Source organism: Vitis riparia, chromosome 5 (assembly GCF_004353265.1).
Source record: "Vitis riparia cultivar Riparia Gloire de Montpellier isolate 1030 chromosome 5, EGFV_Vit.rip_1.0, whole genome shotgun sequence".
In the NCBI taxonomy this organism is placed as follows: domain Eukaryota; kingdom Viridiplantae; phylum Streptophyta; class Magnoliopsida; order Vitales; family Vitaceae; genus Vitis; species Vitis riparia.
The window spans coordinates 20,120,844-20,148,295 of NC_048435.1; the positions used below are offsets into that span (position 1 = coordinate 20,120,844).

Consider the following 27,452-nt stretch of genomic DNA (forward strand, 5'->3'; position numbering starts at 1 on the left):
AGAATAAATCTCAAATATAATTACTTTGTCTTTCACTAAATTATAATATAGTGAAATTTGAAGTCAATGTATTTGCTGCTTCAAGAACAAATGGATTTTTGGTTAATGTAATTTTTTATTTATTATCTCATAAAATCTTTAAATGATTGGTTTGTTTCCAAAATTTCATATTTTGCTATAACAATAGAAACATCGCTTGTAAGTTTGATTTAAATATGACCAGAACCCCATTTGATGGCCCAAGTTATTGTTTCATTAAAATTAAGTTCGAATTCACTCAAATTCAAAGAAATCAACAAATTCATTTATTTTAAGAAATCAACAAATTCATTTATTTCAAGTCATCTTTAAAATTCTTTCGTAGCCGAAATATGAAATTTCCACCTTCATATCCAAGTATCTTCTTCATGCTACCTACTCATCGGGATAAGATAGGTACTCATGTCATCCTATTGATCCTCTTTAGGTTGGAGTCTATAGATACTCATTGCAAAAAACCTTTAGCAATGATTTTGAGATTAACATCACATTAAAAAAAAAGTTTAAATGCTAAATTATTCAAATAAATGAAGTGATTTTTATAATTTTTCTCAAATTTTTATAATTAGGTTTTAGAATTTACATAACTTCTGGATTTTGAGATCATTGTTTGACAAATTAAACTGATTGTTTGTTAATTTAATCACATAGGTGAAAGTTAATTTTTATAATATTGAGAATTTTTTACCACTTAACTTTTTTTAACATCATTTTTTTCTTTCCTATTATTTAGTTATTTTTATTATTATTATTATTTTTTGCTTTTGACAACTAAAATCTTGGACATCAAAACCATTCCTAGTCTCAGATTTTTCAAATCAAATGCTTATCTCATGACTTTTTTTTTTTATTCGAAAATTTCACATTCCATGTATCATAGTAGAAACATCAACTGCATGCAAATTTAATTTCAAGAAAACAAATATGATTAGAATCCCATTTTATGTCAAGTGATAAGGGAGAGATTTTAAGTATTAAGAAAAATGAGATGGTGGAGATATTATAGCATTGTGAGGTATACTAGATTTATGCATCCTTTAATTCTATTGCATATTCCGAATGCTCCATATATTTCCGGCCTACCTATTTTTTCTATTTAATTTATTTTTGAGACATGATTATATTTGCCTACTTTATATATGTGCACATATAGTTGTTACATCATATGATACACACAATGCCGATCCTTGTCATGCTTCAATTGTATTTGAATCAAAGTTGTATCAGCTTGCATAACCCATTTAATAAATGAGTAGTTTTTGAGTTTATTTATATAAAACGAATTTGATCGGAATTGACTCATTTAATAAATATGTTTATTGATTTAATTATAATTTTTAAATATTTAACTTATTTTAAATTTGCTTTGATAAATATGTTAATTAAGTTATAAACATGTTTCATTGGAGTGTTAATAATATAAACTAATACAAGATTTGACTTAATCTTATTATTGAATATAAGGACTTGATTATTAAACGAGTTAAATGACATGTTACTAGTTAATAATTATATAATATTTATGTTTATATTTTTAACCCGATTATTATTCTTTATCATGTTTGGGTTGACCTATTTCATCGAATACCTAGACTTTAACATGACACGAATACGAGACATTAACATGAATTGCTACCCTTAACATCAAGTTTGTATTTCTTTTCATTGATCTAAATCTAGGCTTTCCTTTAACATCTCTCTTAGTACCTTTTGTTTGCCTCACTATAGTGCATCTAACTCCACAAACTACCTTTTTTCTTTAGCTGGGGCCTAATACAACCTTAGGTTAGGAGGCAGGCATATCTTGTTCTAACCTGGCATACTTAAGTTGTTGAGAAGGACTCTTCCATACTTGTAGGTTTTTTCTCATGCAATGATCTATACAAATTAGAGTTAGGAGGTAAATCTCATTTAAAGACAATTTGAGCCATTGCATTGTCATATGCTTTTACTTGTACCAACATGGCCGAAAAATTAATGTCGCACATGTTCCCTGAAAGTCTCTACCTTGTTCACACCAATATTGAAAAAAGTATTGATGCCACAATGCTGATGGGAGGAACACTTGTACGACAAACTAATACACTTTAAACCTTTAGACAAGTTGAAATAGGCCCACTTGGAAGGCTATGGATCAAACTAAGGTTGGTCCTGTGAACTTGTGGGGACAACTTTTCAAAGGGCCATTTCCTTGTATTGGTATCATTAAGTGGTGGAATTCTCCAGGTCATCATAAACTTGAAATTTAGGGATGGGTTACCTTGACATCTAGGATTTGGCAGGAGAATAGGATGCTTGACAATCCTTGAACTATTATGTGAACATGTGGTGGGAAGTCTTTCCTCTCATAGAATCTATTCTAGTTTTCGGTTTCTCAAGTTGCATCTCTAAAATACCTCATTCCTTGAATTCGTCCCATTTAGTACTGATTTCTCCTCTTCTGGGGAAGGAAAAGAGTCTCCATGTTAGGATCACAGTGCTGTAAGATGAGTCATAATAGTTAATGGTGTTTGAGATGAAGATTATTGAGCATGCAACTAGCTTCGTTTTTCCTCATTAAAGCCTGAGTGTCAGGTTAACTCACAATACAAGCAAGTACTAGAATACAAAGTTTGCTCCTAAATACCCTAACGAAGTTGATGGAAAGGATGCAAGGATGATGGATTTCAACATTGGGTACCACAATACCAAAACCAAAGAGTTAGCCTTCTGCAAGTTGCATTTGACCACTCACTAAGATATGAGAGTTGTGAAAGCCAAATGATTTTAAAAAGGGCTATTAAAAATACAAATTCGAAAAAATGACCTTCCTCTTATGGAAACATAAACATGGAATATAAAATCTTTTAAGCAAAACTAACTTTCAAACAATTTTTTAATTCATATCTTATATCAAACACTTTTTGATACAAAGATTGAAAGTAAAAATATCAAAATAAAATTATATATGCAATTTGCAACATATGAAAGTTATTTTTTTCAATTGTAGGTATTATCGATAAGATTATATGTATAATTTTCAATATAAGAAAGTTTTTTTTTTCATTTATGGGTATGAATGATCTCAACCCTTTTAATCGAACATTTCTTTCAAAAATATTCACCACTACTTTCATTTGGTATGTGAATTTGCGAAATCAAATGGATAAGAGACCACCAAACCGTGCCAACTCTGTTGATGCTAAGCCAACTGGAGTCAGGTCCGTCTACTTTCGCTGAAATTAGAAGGACTTCTTCCCTACTTCGTGTTTTTTGAAGAGTTTGTCCAGTTGCACTAGAGCTAAATGAGCTTCTTTTTTGCATAAAAGGATGTTCGGACGAGTGGTCCGGGTACACCCCTCCGAAACTTAAGTTAGACAAGAGTAATTCTAACTATTTTGTGGGAGAGAGTAAGCGTACTTATAGTGCTAACTATGCACTCTAACCTTTTTAATAATAACTATTTTGTGGGATAGAGTAATCGTACTTATATTGCTTTTTGAGGGGTTTATATAGAATTGATGACATTCCCATTATAGTGCTAACCAATGTTTTAAAAACCGGACCGGACCGGCCGGTCCAACCGGTTCAACCATCGACCGGTCACCATTCCGGTCCGGTCTGCCCTATTGAACCGCTTAAGATTTAAACCGGCCACGAACCGCCAAAACCGGCTGTCGGACCAGTGACTCGGTTGAACTAGACGGTTCTAATTGAACCGAACAGTTCAATTTGAACCTCCATTTTAAAGGCTCCATTGCATTAAAATTTGGCAAATGCCCATTTTGGGCCTTGTCTCATCATGACAAAGCCCAAACCCCACTCAACCATATGTTGGGCTTAGCTTTGAGCAGCCCACCCAATGAGGCAATGGTTGGCTTTCAATGTGGATAGCATTTATAGGCAACCTTTGCACCCTCATTTCTCTTAGCAGGATGTGGGATTCCTAACCAACCTAATCAATGAAAAAAATAATAGCAAGTCCCCCAGCCAAAAGGAATTGAAACTTGGACCCCAAGGTCGGAAGGCATCCTAGGCACCACTCGGCTACACAGCCTTTGTTATCTGATATGCTAAACAAAATAATATATATTATATTTTAAATTTTTTTTGTAATGTTAAATAAAAATAATATAATATTTTTAAAAATGATAAAATTAGTTTAAATTTTCATTTTTAATATTTTCACATTTAAATATTTTACATATTTCATTTAAAAAAACTAAAAATATTAATATGATTTAATTTGATAATATTATTGATTTTTAATTTATTCATATATATTTTAAAATTTTTATAATTATTTTAATTTTAATAATATATAAATTATATATTTATGACTTCACCGGTTCAATGGCGGTTCGACCGCCGGTCCGACCAGTGAACCGTGAACCGGTAACTTTTCCGGTTCGATCATCGGTCCAGTTCTGAAAACATTGGTGCTAACTATGTATTTTAACCTTTTTTTTTTTAATGATGATTGTCCTTAGGGTGGCTGGACAATCATCTTAGTTAAGGGCGGTTGATGGGTGTCATCTGTTGACGTGTCAAGATCTCGGACTATGCAGTTGTCTATCAATCAACGTCTAGGATTATGTGTAGCAATTAATTGACATGAACTTGAGAGCTAAATGAAATTTTGTCAGTTGTTTATGTTAGGCGTGATTGATCACGCATGTCAGAAGTCTTAATGACTTGACTTATAGATTTTCACTGAGAGTTCGAGCTGCCAATTTTGTCTGACCCTGTGGGAGAAGGAAACCTTTTCACTTTTGGTGTCAGATGGAACTTATTTTGACCTAAATTTAATGATCTCAAATGGGTTATATACTTGTCCTAGATGATCAAAATGTTTTGAGCTTGAAAGGGGCACGTGGAGAGACCCCACAAACTCCACCCGTGAGCCCATTCATTCACTTATACCATATCCCACGCAACCCCGCGATTCACAAAATGCAAAATTGTTAGAGCGTGAAGCCAGACGCATCATAAACTACCAACCAATCATCTCGTGCCTGGAAATCCTACTCATCCCCGCAAATGTCAGTCCATAAAACGCCTTTCCTATGCACTCCCGTTTCCCAATCCCTATTTTCTTGAATTTTTGGCTCCAAAATAGGCCACATGTGGGTGTCAGAGCTCCAAAGCCATGCCCCCGATCATCCTCAATGCATAAAACCCTATGCTCATTGACACCCACCTGACCCAGTTATCCTCAATGCATAAAATTCTATGCCCATTGTCACCAACAATTTCTTGAACTTTTGCCTTCAAATTAGGCCAAATGTGGGTCTCAAAGCTCCGAAGCCTGAGATGGGTCTATCTATTTTTGGTGATAGCGAACGCGGTCGTGGTCATTCTTGGTGTGTTTCTGGTATTTCTTGCGTACCCGCCTTGTGGGCGTCACCGTGTTCTTCCTTATTTGGTTGTTTCATTGGCCTCTGTGGTGAGGGTCATTGCCATTATTCGAGCTGGAATCGCCCAAGAAGCGGCTGCCATCATGATCCTCGCTTCTCCGGACGAGACCACCATTGTTGATGCTGTTATTCGCCAGGAGAGACGGGTATTTGAGAAGTTAATTGTTTAGTTTTATTTTTTTCTTTCATTTTGCATCTGTTTGGTTTCCAGGAAAATGGAGGGAAGAAAAGAAAAACAGCATTTTGAAATTATGTTTTTTTTTTTTTAATATAGCTTTATTGTGTCTTTCTAAAATTATAATCTTAGCCCAACTAATCGGTTTTGTCGTCAGATTCCAATTAATTCACCTCTCCCACTTACTCTTGTATTGATTTGGTGGGTCTGTGCAAACCCCTAATTTAACTCTAACCAGCATCCATGAGTTGTATTCCTCCAACAATTTCTCAGCTAGGAAGGTAGAAAATGCAGTCATCAACAGTTATTGACAGTTACTAAATGCTCTCAGAAACACAAGAAGTTGCTTGCAGGATTGCCACTTTTGTATTTTTTTTTTTTTTGTTTTTTTTCCTTCTGAGAGGGAAATAATAAGATTTAATAGGCAAGTGTTAAAGAAACAACATAGCAAAGTACACAGGACACATACAGTACACAGGATACATACAATGTGCATAAAAAGGCATAACCAAAAAAAGAGAGAACACAGAAAATAACTCCCTCTCTTACTAAAAACCCAACCAATCAATAAAATCAATTAAAGGCATTTTTTGATTGTCTGGGTCCTCGCTAAGAAAAAGGGAGTTGTATTTTGTGTTTTTTTTCTTTTTTTTCTTGGCAGCGCCTTTTGATGCAAATTTTAATGTCTTGTGTATTTTGGTGCACTGTTTCTTTGGGGCTTGTTTATAAAATCTGATGATTTCCCAGTTGCAACCCTACAAATGCCCTTCAACACATAAACAAATCCAAATTCCTGTACAAATCTCAATCTAGGAGTAGGATAAGGTTAACTAAGCCTTAGCTTCTCATGAATGTACCTATTGTACAAGAGCAGTTGAATTGGATGTAAATCAAGCTTGTTCTGAAAAAAAACTCTGGTTGATTTTGAAGTCCTCTTTGTGGTAGTTTTGAATTTGAACGACCTCTTAGCATGTTGAGATTTCTGAAAGATTGTAGGAAATTTGATTTACTTTCTTTCTTTTTTTATTTTTATTTTTATTATTTTATTATTATTTTTTTACTGTTATAGGTGCATAAATGTCCTTGTAACCTTGTTATTCAGAATATGTATAAAATATGATATGAATTCTTCCTTTTCTTCTTCTTGTTTTTTCTCCAACATGGTATCAAAGCATTTTTGCCTTATGTATCAATACACCTCAACAAAATGGAATTGCTAAAAGGAAGAAAGGTCCTATTCTTGCTATAGTCCATGCATTAATGCTTCAAATGAATTTTTTTAAGTTCTTTTGTGGTAATGCTGTTGTTATGGTGGCTTTCCTATTAAATAAGATGTACTTCCTGGAAAGTCCTCATTTCAGATGTTATTTCATGACTAAGAACCTTTCCCTCTTCCTCCAAAATTTTTTAATAGTGACTATTTTGGACATAATCTGAGCCTAAATCCTGATGAATTAGACCTTTGAGCCCATGAATGCTTATTTCTTGGTTATTCTTGAACTAAAACTGGATATTAGCATGATAGTCCTACTTCTTCAAAATATTTTGTTTGTTCTCATGTCACCTTTTTCGAGGATGTGCAATATTATTTTATGTTAGGAAGTATTTGAGCCTCTTCTTTTCAAACCAATTCACCCTCTAGTTCTCGGCATTCCTTCTTATTAGATGTCCCATGTTTGCAAATGACATCAACATTCTCCTCTTAAAAGTAAACATAGTGCTCTTGTCACCTCTACCAATCCCCGTGGTGTCTCTAGATCCTACTTTTGATGTTCCCATTGCTGTTTGCTCTTGTACTAATTTCCTATTTTGTTTCTCATGATAACTTATCTTTCTCTTTCAAAGCCTTTCTAAGTCTTATAATGAAACTCTTTTTCATCTTGGTTGGAGGAGAGCAATAAAAGAGGAAGTGCACACTTTACATTGGAATCATACCTAGGATCTTGTTCCTAAGTCTACTAATGCTGCGGTTGTTGGTTGTTATTGGGTCTTGACCATAAAGCAAAACCCAGATGGTACCATTGATAAATTGAAAGCTTGTTTGGTGGCCAAAAGATTCACTTAGATGTATGACCTTTACTATGGGGGGACTTTTGCTCTTGTAGCTAAATTGAATTTTGTACGAGTAATTATTATGGCAATAAATCTAGATGATCCTTTTGTCAACTTGATGTTAGAAATGTTTTCCTTCATGGTGAATTGAATGGAACATAACTCAAAAAATCTCTTGTGCATGGTTTGAAAAATTCATCAAAGTGGTAGAATCCCATGGCATAACCAGAATTCAGGCTGATTATTTTGTACTTTTAAAAAAAAAAGACAGATTATGACACTATAATCTTGGTTGTATATGTAGATATTATTATTAGGAGTGATTAGAAGGGGATTGAGACTTTGATTACCAACTTTTGCACTAAAGATCTTGGTAAGTTTCATTATTTTCTAGCCATTAAAGTTGCAAGATTAAAGAAAGGTATTTTCATGTCTCAAAGGAATTGCATTTTTGGTGCCTGGAGAGATACAAGTTATCTTGGTGCAAACCTATTTTTATGCTTATGAAAATCAGTTAAAAACTGATGAATGATGGTGGTTTGGTGGATGATCCTAAATTGTATAGAAGATTGGTGGAACTAATTTGCTTAACCATTACTCAACCTTATATCTTTTATACAACCAGTATTGTTAGCCAATTTATGACATTTTCAGGGATTTCCCACCTGGATGCAAATTTTGAAATGTCTTAAGGGAACTTCTAGTCATGGTCTTTTGTATTGATCCTCAAGACATCTTCGTATTGAAGGATATACCGACTTTGATTGAGTAGCATCTCCCTATGATAAAAAATCAACAATTGGTTATAGTATTTTTGTTGGGGGCATTCACAACCTAAAAAGGTAAGAAACAATTAGTTGTGGCTCGTTCCAGCACATAGGTAGTGTATTAGGCAATGACAAATATAATATGCGAGTTAACTTGGTTGAAAATCTTTTTGCAAAAACTGGGCATATCGGTATTTGATCCTATTAGATAGTGTATAGTCTTTCCTTATTGTATTGTGGCTCCCACTAACATGTATATATATACCCAAGTCCAATGTGTATTTTTTAAACAGTTTTTCAATTACAATAATTAGGGATTCTCCTTTTTTTTTTTTTTTCTCTTTTCACATGGTATCAGAGCTTAGGGAGAAAAAAACCCTAATTATTTCCGGTTTATCCGTGAATTCATTCTAGGAAATCTTTCAGTGACCGTGTTTCATTCCGGTCACCCTTCCCATCTCTTAAAGCTTCCAATCAACCGTATCGTCGTCAGAAAACCCTCACCGCTGGCGACTTTTCCGGCGAAGTCCTTTTCCGACACCGACCATACCATCAGGTGCGCAAGGAGAAGATCTTAAACTTTTCTCAAAGCACCGGAGGAAGAATCCCAGCCACGCGCGTCTCTTCTCCGACGGCCTGAATCTCACACGCCAGCGCGTGAGGGCGCGTGGGGCACTTTCCGGCCACGCGCTTCCACCTCCAGCCTCGCCTGATGCCGTCTAGCCACCCTCCATCTACGCTTGTGTCATCTGAGCCCTAAAAGTGCATTTTTTGGGTTTTTTTTTGTCTCCGCCGACCCTCTAAACCGCCTTTCCGGCGACCTTCGGTGACTTCCTCTCCACCCCGAGCCCTGCACATGTCTTAGGAAGTTTGCGATAAGCCGTATTAGGGCTCTCTTCGATCCAAATGTATTTCGTTCACCAGATAAGTAGATATGGCTACTAAAAGTTTCACTTTTTCCTCTGTCATATCTGGATCTCCTATGATTACTTCGGAGAAATTGATTGGGAGTGAAAATTATTTGTCCTAGTCTGCCTCTGTGGAGCTTTGGTTTATGGGTCAAGGTTATGAGGATCACCTTGTTACGCAGGAAGCGGATATCCCTGAGGTTGACAGAGTACAATGGAGGAAGATAGATGCACAGTTATGTAGTATGTTATGACAATCAGTTGATCCTAAGATTCTGCTTCATCTTCGGGCCTACAAAACATGCTTTAAATTTTGGAATAAGGCGAAAGGGCTATACACGAATGATATCCAACGTCTTTATAAGGTGGCTTCTTCTATTGTCAATGTCAGACAACAAGACATGGATTTATCTACTTATATTGGCCAGATTGCCTCTCTTAAGGAGGAATTCTTGACCGTGATGCCTCTTACTACTGATGTTGGGGATCAACGAACACAGATTGACAAGTTCTTCATGGTTCTTACTCTTATTGGCCTCCGTCCAGATCTCAAGACCGTCCGCGATCAGATTCTTGGTAGTTCCTCCGTTCCATCCTTGGATGATGTGTTTGCTCGCCTCCTCCGTATCTCCTCCACTCAGACTTTGCCATCTGATAACACTTCAGATTCTTCTGTGTTAGTTTCTCAAACTAGCTCTCGAGGAGGACGCAGTGGTAACTGAGGTAGAGGCCAACGTCCTCATTGCACCTATTGCAATAAGCTTGGCCACACTCGTGATCGGTGTTATCAGTTACATGGGCGGCCTCCCCGCACTGCCCACGTGGCCCAGTCATTTGATCCTCAGTTGCCTCAGCCTCCCAGTTCCTCCACATCTCAGGGTATTTCCCTCACTGACAGTGAGTATGATGACTATCTCCGCTATTAGGCCACCAAGTCAGCTTCTGTTGCCCAGACTGGTAATGCTTCTGTTTGTCTTACCCACACATCTTCTCTTGGACCTTGGATTCTAGATTCTGGCGCTTCTGATCACATATCTGGTAATAAGGATCTTTTCTCTTCTATTACTATTACCTATGCCTTAACTACTGTTACTTTAGCTAATGGTTCCCAAACTATGGCTAAAGGTTTTGGTTTCGCTCATCCTCTCCCTTCCTTACCTCTCCATTTGGTCCTTTATGCCCCTGAGTGTCCTTTTAATCTTATTTCCATCAGCAAAATAACTCGCACTCTTAACTGTTCTATCACTTTCTCTGATAAATTTGTGACCTTGCAGGACCAGAGTACGGGGAAGACGATTGACATAGGACGTGAGTCTCAAGGCCTCTATCACCTCACCGCGCCTTCAACTCCTGCAGTTTGCATTTCCACTGATGCTCCCCTTCTCATTCACAGTCGCCTGGGCCACCCTAGTCTATCTAAGTTCCAGAAAATGGTCCCTAGTTTTTCATCTTTGTTGTCGTTTGCGTGTGAGTCCTGTCAGCTTGGGAAACATACTCGTGTCTCGTTCCCAAAGCATTTGAATAATGGGCAAAGTCTCCTTTTGAACTTGTCCACACTGATGTTTGGGGTCCTTGTCGGACCGCGTCTACTTTAGGATTTCAGTATTTTGTCACTTTCATTGATGACTATTCTCGATGTACTTGGTTATTTTTAATGAAAAATCGAGCTGAGTTATTCTCTATTTTCCAAAAAATTTATGCTGAAATCCAAACCTAGTTCAATATTTCTACTCGTGTGTTGCATAGTGACAATGCCAGGGAATATCTTTCTACACCATTTACTTCATTTATGTCCCAACATGGGATCATTCATCAGTCTTCTTGTGCTCATACTCTTCAACAAAATGGGGTAGTTGAACGTAAGAATCGATATCTTGTTGAGACAGCTCGTACTCTCCTTCTCCATAGTCATGTTCCTTTTCGTTTTTGGGGGGACGCTGATCTTACATCATGTTATTTGATTAATTGTATGCCATCATCTGTATTACATGATCAGATTCCTCATTCCCTTCTTTTCCCTGACCAACCACTTTATTTCCTTCCTTCTCGTGTTTTTGGTTGTACTTGCTTTGTTCATATTCTCACTCCTAGACAGGACAAACTTTCTGCCAGAGCCACAAAATGCATCTTCTTGGGATATTCCAGACTTCAAAAGGGTTATCGTTATTATTCCTCTGAGACTCATCGCTACTTTCTCTCCGCTGATGTCACTTTCTTTGAGGACTCATCGTTCTTCTCCACCTCTGAGTCTCTTCCTGTTTCTGAAGTCTTACCCCTTCCCATTATCTCCCCACCTGATGCAGTGCCTTCTCGCCCACTTCAGGTTTATCATCGCCGTCATCGTGTCACTGTTCCTCCTTCTTTGGCTGAGGTACCTGCTGACTCACTTCCTATCCCTTCGGCTTCTCCTGCCTCGGCTCTGCCTCCTTTTGCTGACTTACCCATTGCTCTTCGGAAAGGTAATCGATCTACTCGTAATCCTCATCCCATTTATAATTTTTTGAGTTACCATCGATTATCTTCACCCTATTCTGCATTTGTTTTTGCTATATCTTTTGTTTCTCTTCCCAAGAGCACCCTTGAGGCTCTTTCCCATCCAGGCTGACGACAGGCAATGGTAGATGAAATGACTGCTTTACACTCCAATGGCACTTGGGATCTTGTTGTTTTACCCTCTGGTAAATCTACAGTCAGTTGTCATTGGGTCTACACAGTTAAGGTTGGCCCTGATGGTCAGGTTGATCGCCTTAAGGCCCGCTTGGTTGCTAAAGGCTATACTCAAGTTTATGGTTCTGATTATGGTGACACTTTCTCTCCTGTTGCCAAGATAGCTTCTGTTCGTCTATTGCTCTCCATGGTTGCTATGCGTTCTTGGCCTCTTTATCAGTTAGATATTAAAAACGCTTTCCTTCATGGGGATCTTGCTGAGGAAGTTTATATGGAGCAACCACCTGGTTTTGTTGCTTAGGGGGAGTTTGGTTTAGTGTGCAGGTTACGCCGTTCTCTATATGGCTTGAAACAATCTCCTCGAGCATGGTTTAGCCGTTTTAGTTCTGTTGTTCAGGAGTTTGGCATGTTCCGCAGTACAACAGACCATCCCGTTTTCTATCATCATAACTCTTCGGGGCAGTGTATTTATCTGATAGTTTATGTGGACGACATCGTCATTACAAGCAGTGATCAGAATGGGATTCAGAAACTAAAGCAACACCTTTTCACCCACTTTCAGACTAAAGACTTGGGGAAACTCAAGTATTTCTTAGGGATTGAGATAGCTCAATCCAGTTCCGGTGTGGTTCTTTTCCAAAGGAAGTATGCTTTAGACATCTTGGAAGAAACCGGTATGTTAGACTGTAAACCGGTAGACACTCCTATGGATCCAAATGTCAAACTTATACCAGGACAGGGAGAGCCTTTAGGAGATCCTGGGAGATATCGGCGACTTGAGGGTAAACTGAACTACCTCACCATTACTCGTCCCGACATTTCTTTTCCTGTAAGTGTTGTTAGCCAATTCCTACAGTCACCATGTGATAGCCATTGGGATGCTATAATCCGCATTCTTCGATATATCAAAAGCACACCAGGCTAAGGTGTGTTGTACGAGAACAGAGGTCATACCCAAGTTGTTGGTTACACAGATGCAGATTGGGCTGGCTCACCCACAGATAGACGTTCCACTTCCGGGTATTGTGTTTTTATTGGAGGTAACCTAATATCTTGGAAGAGTAAAAACAAGATGTAGTGGTTAGATCTAGTGCTAAAGCCGAGTATTGAGCTATGGCTCTGGCAACATGTGAACTCATATGGCTGAAACATCTTCTTCGGGAGTTGAGATTTGGAAAGGATGAACAGATGAAGCTCATCTGTGACAACCAAGCCGCTTTGCATATTGCATCCAATCCAGTCTTCCATGAAAGGACCAAACACATTGAAGTTGACTGTCACTTCATTAGAGAGAAAATCGCATCAGGATGTGTGGCGACTAGTTTTGTCAATTCAAATGATGAACTAGCAGATATTTTTACTAAATCTCTCAGAGGTCCTAGAATTAAATACATTTGTAACAAACTTGGTACATATAACATATATGCCCCAGCTTGAGGGGGAGTGTTAGATAGTGTATAGTCTTTCCTTATTGTATTGTGGATCCTACTAACATGTATATATACCTGTTGAAATTTGGCATTCAAAGTTAGGGTTTTTTAATTTAGGAAAGTATTTTAGGAATAAAGAAGGAGAGATCATTTAGGATGATTCAGTTTCCTAATTTTAGGAGAGAATCAAGCTAGATTGATTTTTTCTTATTCTGTCAGTTGTGTATATATATGTGTATGGTGTGTACCTAAAGTATCAATAAAGGAATTCAGAAATTCTTCATGGTATCAGAGCCAGTTTTCTGAAACCCTAATCCCTTCTGGCCACCTCGTATTCAGGCCGTCATTCATTCCGGCCAAATCTCTCTGGCCATCTCTCAATCCGACCATCTCTCATTCCGGTCATTAGTCCCTGTTCTCAGAGCCAAGGGAGAAAAACGCTTTCCGGTCGGTCGAATCGTCGTCAGAAAAACATTCACCGCCGACGAACTTTTCCGGTGAACTTTTCCGGCGACGGTTTTTTTTCACACCGCAAGGAGCGTCTGGAGGAGATCTACAACTTTTCCAAAAACACCGGAGCCAGAAAACCATCCACGCGCCTCCCACGCGCATTTTTCCGGCCGGCGACTGCATCTCACGCGCTGGCGCGTGAGGGCGCGTGAGCCACTTTCCGGCGACGCGCTTCCTACTCCAAGCTCGCCTGACGCCGACCAGCCACCCTACGTACCTGTTTCTGCCATCCAAGCCCTGCACGTGCCTCTTTTGGGGTCTTTTTGCCTCCGCGAGCCCTCCGATCAGCTTTTCCGACGTCCTCCGGCTATTTTTCCTCAACTCCAATCCCTGCACGTGCCTTGGGAAGTGTTCTTCTACCTTTCCGGTCCATGACGAAATACGGAATGGCATCATCACAAGTATCCAGCGTCACGTCACCAGAATTAGGAGGCAGATCTGAAATTCCAAACCTTGGTGGTAGTGATTCCTCTCCTATTCTCATCACAGGACACAAATTAAATGGCCATAACTACTTACAGTGGTCACAATCTGTGTTGCTGTTCATTTGCGGTAAAGGAAAGGATGAGTACCTCACTGGAGAAGCAGTCATGCCAGAAACTACAGAACCGGGTTTCAGGAAGTGGAAGATTGAAAACAGCATGATCATGTCATGGCTTATCAATTCCATGAATAATGACATAGGTGAAAATTTCTTGTTGTTTAGGACTGCAAAGGACATATGAGATGCAGCCAAAGAAACTTACTCAAGTTCTGAAAATATTTCAGAACTTTTTCAGGTTGAATCAGCCCTACATGACTTCCGCCAAGGAGAGCAGACAGTTACTCAGTATTACAACACACTCACAAGGTATTGGCAGCACCTTGACTTATTCGAGACTCACTCATGGAAATGTCCTGATGATGCAGCAACATACAGGAAAATTGTGGAACAAAAGAGACTGTTCAAGTTTTTCCTAGGACTAAACAGGGAATTGGATGATGTTAGAGGCCGAATCATGGGCATTAAACCCCTGCCAAGTCTCAGGGAGGCTTTTTCAGAGGTTAGGCGTGAAGAAAGTAGAAAGAAAGTGATGATGGGATCCAAAGAGCAACCTGCCCCAACATTGGATGTCTCTGCCCTTGCGACTCGGTCATTTAATAGTAGTGGTGGAGATCGTCAGAAACGGGATAGGCCTTGGTGTGATTATTGTAAGAAACCAGGCCATTATAAGGAGACTTGCTGGAAGCTTCATGGCAAACCGGCTGATTGGAAACCAAAGCCACGGTCTGACAGAGATGGCAGAGCACACGTGGCTGCCAACTCTGAGAGCACCTCTGTTCTCGAGCCGAGTCCATTCAACAAAGAGCAGATGGAGATGCTACAGAAACTATTAAGCCAAGTTGGCAGTGGCAGTACTACCGGTGTAGCTTTCACTGCTAATCGAGGAGGAATGAAGTCGTGGATAGTGGACACAGGTGCTTCTGATCACATGACAGGAGATGCTACCATTCTTCAAAATTACAAGCCAAGTAATGGTCATTCATCCGTCCATATTGCTGATGGTTCAAAGTCAAAAATTGCCAGGACAGGTTCTATAAAACTTACTAAAGACTTATATCTTGACTTTGTTCTCCATGTTCCAAACTTGGATTGTAATCTTTTGTCCATTAGCAAATTGGCCCGTGATCTCCAATGTGTTACTAAATTTTATCCAAACTTGTGTGTTTTTCAGGACTTGAAATCGGGGAAGATGATTGGCAGTGCTGAACTGTGTTCCGGGCTCTACCTCCTCTCATGTGGCCAATTCTCAAACCAAGTCTCTCAAGCAAGTTGCGTACAGTCTCAGAGTATGTTAGAGTCTTTCAATTCTGTGTCAAATTCTAAGGTCAATAAAGATAGTGAGATTATAATGTTACACTATCGCCTTGGTCATCCTAGCTTTGTTTACCTTGCAAAATTGTTTCCCAAATTATTTATCAATAAAAATCCAGCATCTTATCACTGTGAAATTTGTCAGTTTGCAAAGCATACTCGAACAGTCTATCCTCAAATCCCATACAAACCTTCGACTGTTTTCTCTCTAGTACATAGTGATGTGTGGGGTCCCTCCCGGATAAAAAATATTTCTGGCACTCGATGGTTTGTGACATTCGTTGATGATCATACACGGGTAACATGGGTTTTCCTTATGAAAGAAAAGTCAGAGGTCGGGCACATTTTTCAAACCTTCCATCTTATGGTTCAAAATCAATTCAATTCCAAAATTCAAGTCCTCAAGTCAGATAATGCAAAGGAATACTTTACTAGTAGTCTTAGTACTTATCTTCAAAATCACGACATTATCCACATAAGTTCTTGCGTTGACACCCCACAACAAAATGGGGTGGCTGAACGCAAGAATAGACATCTCTTGGAGGTTGCCCGGTGCCTTATGTTTTCCTCTAATGTTCCAAACTATTTCTGGGGGGAAGCTATTCTCACAGCTACTTATTTGATTAACCGTATGCCATCCAAAGTGCTTACCTTTCAATCCCCCCGTCAACTTTTCTTAAAACAATTTCCTCACACCCGTGCAGCCTCTTCTGATTTACCACTCAAAGTATTTGGTTGCACGGCATTCGTTCATGTGTATCCTCAAAATCGTAGCAAATTTGCTCCTCGAGCGAATAAGTGCATTTTCCTAGGGTATTCTCCAACCCAAAAAGGGTACAAATGCTATTCTCCAACCAACAAAAGATTTTACACCACCATGGACGTCTCTTTCTTTGAACATGTCTTCTTCTATCCCAAATCTCATGTTCAGGGGGAGAGCATGAATGAACATCAAGTTTGGGAGTCTCTTCTTGAGGGTGTACCTTCTTTTCACTCAGAGTCACCAAATCCTCTTCAATTCGCGCCCACTGAGTTGTCCACACCCATACCGTCATCAGTCCAGCCATCTCCTGTGACCATCCAGTCTCCCATGCCTATTCAACCTATAGCCCCACAACTTGCTAATGAGAACTTACAAGTTTACATCAGGAGGAGGAAAAGACAGGAATTAGAGCACGGATCACAGTCAACATGTGGCCAATATATTGACTCCAATTCAAGTCTTCCTGAAGAGAACATAGGTGAGGATAGGGCTGGAGAGGTGTTAATTCCCAGCATTGATGATTCTACTCTGCCGATTGCATTGAGGAAGGGTGTTAGGAGATGTACAGATCACCCAATTGGGAATTATGTTACATATGAAGGGCTATCACCATCTTACAGAGCATTTGCTACTTCTCTTGATGATACTCAGGTTCCCAACACAATACAAGAGGCATTAAAAATTTCAGAATGGAAGAAGGCAGTACAAGATGAGATTGATGCACTTGAGAAGAATGGGACGTGGACTATCACAGATTTGCCGGTTGGGAAGAGGCCCGTGGGGTGCAAGTGGATTTTCACCATAAAATACAAAGCAGATGGATCAGTCGAGAGATTCAAGGCTCGTTTGGTAGCTAGAGGGTTTACGCAATCCTATGGGATAGACTATCAGGAGAGTTTTGCTCCTGTTGCAAAACTGAACACTATCAGGATTCTTCTCTCATTGGCTGTCAATCAAGATTGGTGCTTGCAACAACTGGACATAAAAAATGCGTTTCTAAATGGTGACCTAGAAGAGGAAGTCTACATGGAAATACCACCTGGTTTCGAAGGAAGTATGGCAAGGAATCAGGTTTGCAAACTCCAAAAATCCTTGTACGGCCTTAAACAATCTCCCCGAGCCTGGTTTGATAGATTCACAAAAGCAGTCCTGAAGCTGGGCTACAAACAAGGTCAGGCTGATCATACTCTATTTGTCAAGAAGTCTCATGCCGGGAAAATGACCATATTGATAGTCTATGTTGATGATATTATTCTATCTGGGAATGATATGGAGGAATTACAGAATTTGAAGAAGTATTTGTCAGAGGAGTTTGAAGTTAAAGACCTTGGAAATTTGAAATATTTCCTTGGTATGGAAGTGGCTAGATCAAGGAAGGGAATTGTAGTCTCTCAAAGAAAATACATACTCGATCTTCTTAAGGAGACCGGTATGCTTGGATGCAAACCAATTGATACTCCTATGGATAGTCAGAAGAAACTTGGTATCGAGAAAGAAAGTACACCGGTAGATAGGGGGAGATATCAGCGGCTCGTCGGGCGCTTGATTTATCTCTCACACACTCGGCCAGATATTGGCTTTGCAGTGAGTGCTGTAAGTCAATTCATGCACAGCCCCACTGAGGAACACATGGAAGCAGTCTACAGGATTCTTAGATATTTAAAAATGACACCAGGGAAAGGTCTATTCTTCAGAAAGACAGAGAACCGTGACACTGAAGTATACTCAGATGCGGATTGGGCAGGAAACATCATTGATAGGCGGTCTACTTCTGGATATTGTTCTTTTGTCTGGGGAAATCTTGTTACCTGGAGGAGTAAGAAGCAATCAGTTGTAGCCAGAAGTAGTGCAGAAGCTGAGTACAGAGCTCTTGCACAGGGAATCTGTGAAGGGATTTGGATAAAAAGGGTTCTTAGTGAACTGGGGCAAACGAGTTCATCTCCAATTCTGATGATGTGTGATAATCAGGCAGCTATAAGCATAGCAAAGAACCCCGTGCATCATGACAGGACCAAGCACGTTGAGATTGACAGACACTTCATCACAGAGAAGGTGACTAGTGAGACGGTTAGATTGAACTATGTTCCTACCAAGCACCAAACCGCAGGCATCCTCACCAAAGCTTTACCTAGGCCTAACTTTGAAGACTTAACTTGCAAGCTGGGATTATATGATATATATTCTCCAGCTTGAGGGGGAGTGTTGAAATTTGGCATTCAAAGTTAGGGTTTTTTAATTTAGGAAAGTATTTTAGGAATAAAGAAGGAGAGATCATTTAGGATGATTCAGTTTCCTAATTTTAGGAGAGAATCAAGCTAGATTGATTTTTTCTTATTCTGTCAATTGTGTATATATATGTGTATGGTGTGTACCTAAAGTATCAATAAAGGAATTCAGAAATTCTTCAATACCCAAGTCCAATGTGTATTTTTTAAATAGTTTTTCAATAACAATAATTAGGGATTCATCCTTTTTCTCTCTCTCTTCATAGATCCTACTCCTGTCTGCTGTGACCATCAAATGACAATCCATATTGCTAGGACTCTTATTTTTATGAAAAGACTAGATACATCAAAGTATATTGTTACTTCATTCGGTCAAAAGTGGAGTCAATAAAAATCATTACTCCATTTGTATTTTTAAAGAACTAACTCATCGATATCTTCATTGAAGCCCTTCCACAAGAAGTTATTGATTCTATTTGTGACAATTTGGGAGTGTTAATATCTATTGTTCAACATAAGAGGGAGTGTTGAGAATTTAGGAAAGATTATAGGATAATTAGAGGAATATTTTGATTTACTTCCTTCTTTTCCTTATTGTTATAAGCTTATAAATATCCTTTGTAATTTCCTCATTCACAATATATATAAAATATGGATAATCCTGAGGGGTAACTCAGTTGGTCTGGCCTTGGGTTTGCTCCCCAATGGTCACCAGTTCGAGTCCCCTCAGGGCCACTGGAGGTTTACCCGGTCGTTAACTTCAGGGCTCCGTGGGATTAGTCGAGGTGCGCGTAAGCTGGCCCGGACATCCACGATTATAAAAAAAAAATATATATATATAAAATATGGATGAACCTGAAAAGTGAACCTGAAAAGTTTCAGAAAGTTTGGATAGAGGGAACAAGAAGCAATGATGTTAGGAGATTCCTTTTGTGCTTTGTTTGCTTAGTGAAGGTAAAAAGATGCTTCCTAGTGTTTCCAAAAGGAGGGAGTGTCTTGGTGGTGGCTAGTGCTGGCTAGAAAGCTAAGGAGCCTTAAAGTGATGCTTGCTTGATCAGCTAAGGAATCTAAAGCTAGTTGATCTCTTGTCCAAGGTTGTGAAACTAAGAGTCTTAGAGTGGAGTCTCTTTTGTGGATGTGGTCAAAGATGATCGGAAGGAGTGGGAGATGTTGTGTGGCTTTGGTTTGGGCTTTTAAGCTATTTCAACCATAGTTTTAAAAGATGGGCTTTAGGTGCACCTAGGTGCTAGGCGACACGACGCGAGCTTGCACCTTGCTTGAGGTCAGGCGCAACCTCTTTGATGTGGGGTGACTTAGGCACAAAAGGCACACACCTTGAGTTAGGCATAAGGCTTTCCAAAGGGGCACCTCTACCTTTTTTTTTTCCCTCTTGGCTAAAACAACATTGTTTTGAACTAGATTTTTAATTTTTTTTTTTTTTAAAGCCAACATCAAAACACGTTGTTTTGGAGTTAAAAAGTGAAAAAATACGACCCAAATTAAGGTTTGACATTAGCAAGCGGAGGAGATGGAATAAGAGAAGAAAAGATGGAGAAAGAGGCGTGTGGCATATTACGTACCTAGTGGGTGTTATACTTATTGGATTCCTCCATTGCATAATGCACTCGTGACCCACCACTGATATTTCAAGGTTTATATCCATGTTTTTTCATATTTTATTTATATTTGGTATTTTTTGAAAAATTTTCATTTTTTTTTAATCTAGTTAGGTAATATTTTTATTTTATTCAATACTTCTATTTTATTTATTTATTTGGCATTTATCATCTACTTATTTATTTATTGATCAATCTATCTATTATAGTCATAACTAAAGTTACTAAACTATTTTTTTATTTATTGTGAAGATATTTTCATATATTTGCTATTTATTTTTTCAAATTATATTTTTTTAAATGTTAATTCTTTGGCTAATATTTGATAAGTTTAGGATGAATATTTGCATGCTAAAATCTCTAATATTATATAAAATTATAATTGTGACTTAGAGTGTGCCTCCCTTCACTAAAGCTTGTGCCTTGGGTTGTTCTTTGCGCCTATGCTCCAAAATGACTGTGCACCTTAGGTGTACCCTGTGCCTTTTAAAACTATGTTTTCAACAAAATTCAAGTTCTAAGTCATCGTCTAGTGGGGGGATGGGGAGATTTTTAAGATGAGCCCTTGGTTTTACCATTCTCAAAGGCATGAGCTAGTTACCTTGACCTAGCCTTGATACGTTGGAGTCACATATTGTTTGAATTTGAGTTAAGTTTTGAAGCTGAGAGGGTACTACAAGAGGGGATAAGAATGTTCGATAGGAAGGGGCTATTGTTAGATAAATGTGCCTTAGAGTTTCATTGCTACAAGGGAGGAGTTAAAGCAGAGGAAGCTTTGGAAAAAATTATGGATTTTTTTATTTTCCTACGAGACAAGGACTTTTTTTAAGCAACTTGGTGAGGCATGTGGGGTACTAACTTAAATAGATGGAAGGTGTTGGGAAGTTTGCAAATTATGATGGGGAAGCTTTGTTACACCATTAATTGTGGTGGGAGATCCTACCATGGTTGTTGCTGGTGGAGCTATGCGGGGTGGAGGTTTGAGAAGACTTGGAAGGTGGCTCATGTGTTGGAATGAGAGTGGGTTTAGCTAACCTACAATAGCAAAAAAGGGAAGATTGTAGGTTGCCCCATGGAGCACTAGGGGCTGTAATAGGTTAGGTGTAGGTCTACCCTTTTGGTGGTGAGCAATTGGAGTGAGCCCATGTGTCAGAGGGAAGGGATGTGATAGAAGACAACCACATGAAGGATGATGCTATGTGTGAGGTTGTTTGTGTGGGGATGGACCAAAAGGCTTATAGTTGGGAAGTCAAGGTTTGTTAAGAGGAAGGCTAATAAAAATCGATTAGGTTAGGCCTAAGGGAAAAAAGGATTGTGAGCAAGGATTCAAATGTCTCGATTTATTGGCGAAATATCGTCGATATTTTGAGTATCAGATGATCCTGACACAACAAGTAGGATGAATATCTCATCCTCCCGATTTTTTGAATATTTTTCTCATTTTTTGCTGATAAATTGGCAATATATCAATATTACATCAATATTTTGCTATTATTAACAATTTTTCACGTCAGGACATTTTTCAATTTAGTTTTGCCAAAATTTAATATTTTTGAGGCTGGGCCTGGAGTTGATCTAAGCCCATACAACTAGCCAAGCCCAAGCCCATGGTGCATTGTTTTCTCTCAAATTGTTGATATGCGATTGCTTTTTATTTACTCTTCAAAAAAAAAAAAAAAAAAAAAAAAAACTCAAATAGGACATGAGCAAGGTTTGGACCTAGGTGCTTGAACTTGTCATGGATGGCCTATGCCATTGAACCATATGTAGATTTGTGTTTGATATGTATATAGAATTATATAAATCTTTTATATATTATAACATTTTTTTATAAATTATAAATATATTTATAAATTATATTATAAATAAATTAAAATAAAATAAATTATTATATACAAGTTAATTTTAGTTATCTTATTATTATTTTTGTATACTAATTAAAGACAAGACAAATATATTTTCATAAATAACATTGTTAATATTTTTAAATAAAAACTACTTATCTAAATATTATTATATCTTTTTTATCCTTTACTATATTCAAACCAAACATATTATCATTTTAATATTGATGTGTTTTTAAATTAGTATATTATTGCCTAATATTACAAATTTATTTTATATATATTAAATTTATTTAACAAAACAATTTCAATATGTGTATTATTGCTTATTTTATCATTTGTTGAAGTTTTTTCAATATTTTTATGAGTTTTGATTAATTTTTTTTTTACCGCTAGTGAGATATTTTGTGTAAAAATATCCATTGATATTTTTTGATATATCTCGATATATTCGTAAAATCAAATTATTGATATATTTGTTGAAACTGATATTTTCATATTTGATTGTGAGATAAACTAGAATGACCTTTTTCCACTAATTAAGGCCTAAGACAACAAGATGGGCTCTGTTAGCCTGGATTATAGTTGTGAAAGGCGTGCCTAGGAGCAGGACGACATGACGCAGGCTATTGTGTGCCTCACTTGAAGTTAGGTGCAACTCATTCACAAATGGAAGGCTTAGGCACAAACGAGGAGTGCCTTGAGGCAAGTGCAAGGCATTTCCAAGGTGAGCCTGGTTGTAGTGTTGAACTATTTTTTAAAAAAAATCAGCTCAAAATGACGTTGTTTTGAGCTGAGTTTTTTCTTTAAAACAACCAAACTGACATTGTTTTAACAAGGCTTTAAAAAAAAACAAAAAAAGGTCCAAAATTAGGGCTTGATAGAGAATAGAGACCGAGAAGAGGGGAGATAGAAGAATTGGGGAAGAAGAGGAGAAGAAGAAGAGAGGTGCATACTTGGTGGCTAGTGTTGGTAGTTCAACATTTTTGCAACTCCTCGATCTCTCTAATTAGTGAACTCACAATGTCTCTTGGACATTTAAATTTGTATTTTTATATTTTCATTTAATTAATTAATTTATCTATCATTATAATGAAATTGTGAAAGAAAGAAACTACTTATTTATCTAATTGTTTTTTATTATTTATTTATTTACTTTTTACTTTTATTTATTTATTTATGATGATTTTTTTATTTATTTACGATAATGAATTATTTATTTGTTATGGTAGTGAATTGAATATATTATCTAATGTTTTTATTTTATTTATTTATTTATTATGATAAAAGGAAACTATTTATTGTATATATTTATCTACTTATTTTTATGATAACTAATGATAGGGGAGAAGATAATTTTATGGATTTGGAGGATGAGTGGTAATTGATTTTTATTGGCAACTTGGCAAATATTATGAATGCATATTTTTGAATTTTGGATTGTGGACAAGTGTTTGCATGTTAACAATTTCATATATTTGCATTATATATATATATATTTTTTTTTTTTTTTGGAAACTAGGAATTTGGATATATAGATCATAAATTCTTAGTTTACATAATTGGAGTTTTTTTTTTTAAAATGTTTTTTTGTTGATTAAATTGAAACTTTGGATAATATTTGAAGATATGAGTGTCTAGAACAATATTTTTGCATATAATAATTTACTGTATTATATTAAATTATATATGTGATTTAGGGTGCGCCTTAGTTCACTAAAGCATGTGCCTTGGACCATGCCTTGCACTTAGGCCTTAGGATGACTTTGCACCTTAAGTATGCCTTGCACCTTTTAAAACTATGACTTGAGCAGTGAGAGTCTTAGCTATGGTGTGGGCCAAGAGGAAGTGAGCTGATTGGAGATTTGGGTTAGGAGGATATGGGCATACTTTTAAAGGAGTCTAGAGGAGAAGGCTTAATAGGCATGCTATGATAGTTAATTTATACAATGGGTGATGCTCTTCTCAAAGGGAGATGTTCTTTTAAGCCAGCACAGATTCTTGGTTGGAAAGAACTTGGAGAGCAACTCCTTTGTGCTTATGTTGGATCAAACAAAAGAGAGAGGTAGCAGAGAATGTGAAAAAACGGATCAAACAATCATTTATGTACAATTTTTGGAGTGGGTTAGAGTGCATGTAGGAGATTGTTTATTGTTTATGATTGACTTTATTGATTAGTTGAGCTCTAAGTAGGGAGAGTATGTTGTTTTTTATGTATCCCTTAGCTTTGTTTGGCCTTTTGGCACATTGTATACATCACATTGTGTATGCTTTTGCGCGCCCTTTTGTTCGGCCTTGTTAATATAATTGATCTTTGCCTATAAAAATAAAGCAAAAATAAAATAAAATAATCTTAGGATTAATCTAAACAGAATCTCAATGGATCAAACTTTAAGAAACTCATTTTTCTAAAATCAATATCTCGATTGATTAACCTCTATGGCTTGATAGTCAAGCTATTTTTTCTTGCAAAAATGTTAATTGTTCTCATTGATCAAAACAACTAAACATTTTTGCAAGACCATATATTATAATATTGAAAAACTATGCGTCATGAACCTAAAACTGTACATTAAATACTAATGTGATTTATCAAAAACTAGATTTTTTAGGCATAGAAAACATGTATTATGAAATAGTTTAATGCTTGAAAGATAGCTGGAACAAAAATAGGGGAAGCCTTTTTCTTAATATCTGATCATTAAGCCTTAGTGCTCTTCTCTCCTTTCAAAGGCAATTCTGCTTCTGAACCGGAAAAAAGGGTGCGTTCAAAGCATATGAGGTTTTACTTTTGGGAAAAACAACAAAGTTGCCCTTTAGTTATCTTCCTTGTTGCTTCTAAGCCCTAAACTAGCCCAATCTTGGTTAAATCTAATTGAAAAACCCAAAGACTGAAGTGCTCACTCATACCAAATTTAGAAAGACCCAAAGCAACCTATTACCACAATGATCAAGTGAATTTCCAATCTATGAAAGTAGCCTAAAATAGGGTTAGAGTATTATACCAATGTACTTTTAACAAGCAAAAAACAACTCAACTCAACTCAAACATTAGACATAAGAATATCATGGGCATTGAAAGGATGAAGAAAATTGAGTGGCATAACATATTTAATAGTTCCACACCTTTTCTCTTGAATCTAGGTTGCCAAGGCTCTAGTGCCTAATGGCTTTACCATTGCAGTATTCTAAGACTGTTGGGATGTGATTAAGGAGGATTTAGTGAGAGTGTTTGCAGAATTTCATAGGAGCGGAATTATTAATCAAAGCACTAATGCCTCCTTCATTGTTCTATTACCCAAAAAGAGTTTGCCAAAGAAAATCTCAGATTTTAGACCTATTAGTTTGATCACTAGTCTCTACAAGATAATAGCCAAAGTGCTTTCGAGGCGTCTAAGAGGGGTTCTACATGAAACCATTCACTCTACTCAAGGCGCTTTTGTTCAAGGGAGACAAATTTTGGATGCGGTTTTTTTTTTTTTTTTGATGAATAAAGAGACAATATATTAATAAAAAGAGGCACTTCAAGGAAGCACCCCAACGTATACAGGAAGTATACAAAGAAAAAACCTTTACCCATGGCTTAACCAATCAACAAAATCTACAACGGAAGTGGGACCAGAAACAAAAAAACCCTTGGACCACGCCCACAGATTACAAAGTAAAACCGCTTTACACCCCTGAATCGAATGCTCTACATTTTCAAAGGCCCTACTATTTCTTTCCTTCCAAACAATCCAAAAAAGGCACAAGGGTGCTGAACGCCACACTTTCCTCCTTTCCTTTCCCACACAAGGCCCTAACCACCCCAATAACGCCTCTCTTATTCAAGAGGGGAGCACCCACGAAACTCCAAAGAGAGAGAAAAGTAAGCTCCATAAACTTCTGGCCAACCCACAATGCAAGAGGATGTGATCAATAGATTCTTCCTCTACCAAACACAAATAGCATCTATTAGCCAAGGAGAACCCTCTTTTCTGAAGACGATCCAATGTTACGGACTTTTTCCACGTGGCCTCCCAAGCAAAAAAACTTACCCTCGGAGGCACCAAAGAATTCCAAATGATATTAGCAGGAAATTCTTCATGTCTTTCCGGATCCAAATCCTTGTAAAGAGACTTAACTGAGAATCTTCCGTCCTTTGCGTTAGTCCAAATTACTTCATCTTCCACATCACTGTAAACCCTCCTCCCTTGCAACCTTAAGAGAAGGCGTTCCACCTCGATTACCTCCCAATCATTAATTCTCCTAGTGAACCTAGGAGCCCACACTCCCCCTCCAAAATGACTCCATACATCTGCTACCCAAGCCTCCTTATCCAAGGATATAGCATATAGAGAAGGAAAAAGAGAACACAACTTATCATCTCCACACCACTTTTCCTCCCAGAATCTAATCCTCCTACCATTTCCCACAGAATAAGCCAAATTGTTACCTACCGCTTCCCACCCTCTCCTAATTGCTTTCCACAACCCAACCCCATAACTTCCTCTCACAACACAAGACCTCCAACCACCCTCTTCTTCCCCGTACTTTGCACTTATGACTTGCCTCCATAAAGCTTCCCTTTCCACCGCAAAACACCAACTTCACTTACATAGGAGAGCCTTATTTAGCAGCGCCAAGCTCCTCACACCCAAACCGCCCTTTCGTTTATCTGAGCAAATAATAGACCATTCCACTAAATGAGGCTTCCTTTCCAATGCCCCACCACCCCAAAGAAAATCCCTTTGGATTCGCTCCAATCTCGAACTCACACTTCTTGGCATCTGAAACAGGGACATACAATAGATAGGCATGCTGGACAGAGTGCTCTTGATCAAGGTCATTCTGCCCCCCTTGGAGATATACTGCCTTTTCCAAATAGAAAGCCTCTTCCTCAACCTTTCCTCAACTCCGTCCCAAGTAGCCACCTCCTTGAAGCGAGCCCCCAAGGGAAGACCCAAATAAGTAGAAGGAAGCTTGGTGACCTTGCATCCGAACTCAAGGGCCACCTCCTCTACATTCTCCACTCTTCCCACCGCGATGATCTCATTTTTGTCTAAATTCACCTTCAACCCTGACATTGCTTCAAACCACATAAGAAGCCAACTCAAATAGGACACCTGATTAGTGGAAGGCTCACAAAAAACTAAGGTGTCATCCGCAAACAACAAGTGAGTGATCTCCACTCCTCCCCCTCCTCTACGACTGAGTTGCCACCCC

General features: G+C 37.9%; 1 protein-coding gene across 3 annotated transcripts in view; it reads left to right on the forward strand.

Annotated features, from left to right (window-relative positions):
• The first annotated feature begins 4,963 nt into the window (after positions 1–4,963).
• Positions 4,964–27,452, forward strand: part of LOC117914297 — a 75,097-nt gene continuing 52,608 nt past the window's right edge. For 2 of the 3 annotated variants that reach the window (XM_034829566.1, XM_034829565.1), the window contains exon 1: positions 4,964–5,581. In XM_034829566.1, the coding sequence (XP_034685457.1) occupies positions 5,303–5,581 (279 nt within the window). In that variant the 5' untranslated portion in view covers positions 4,964–5,302. Of the gene's footprint in view, positions 5,582–22,950; positions 22,975–27,452 lie in introns of those variants that run through there. The other variant, XM_034829567.1, reaches the window with a different exon arrangement.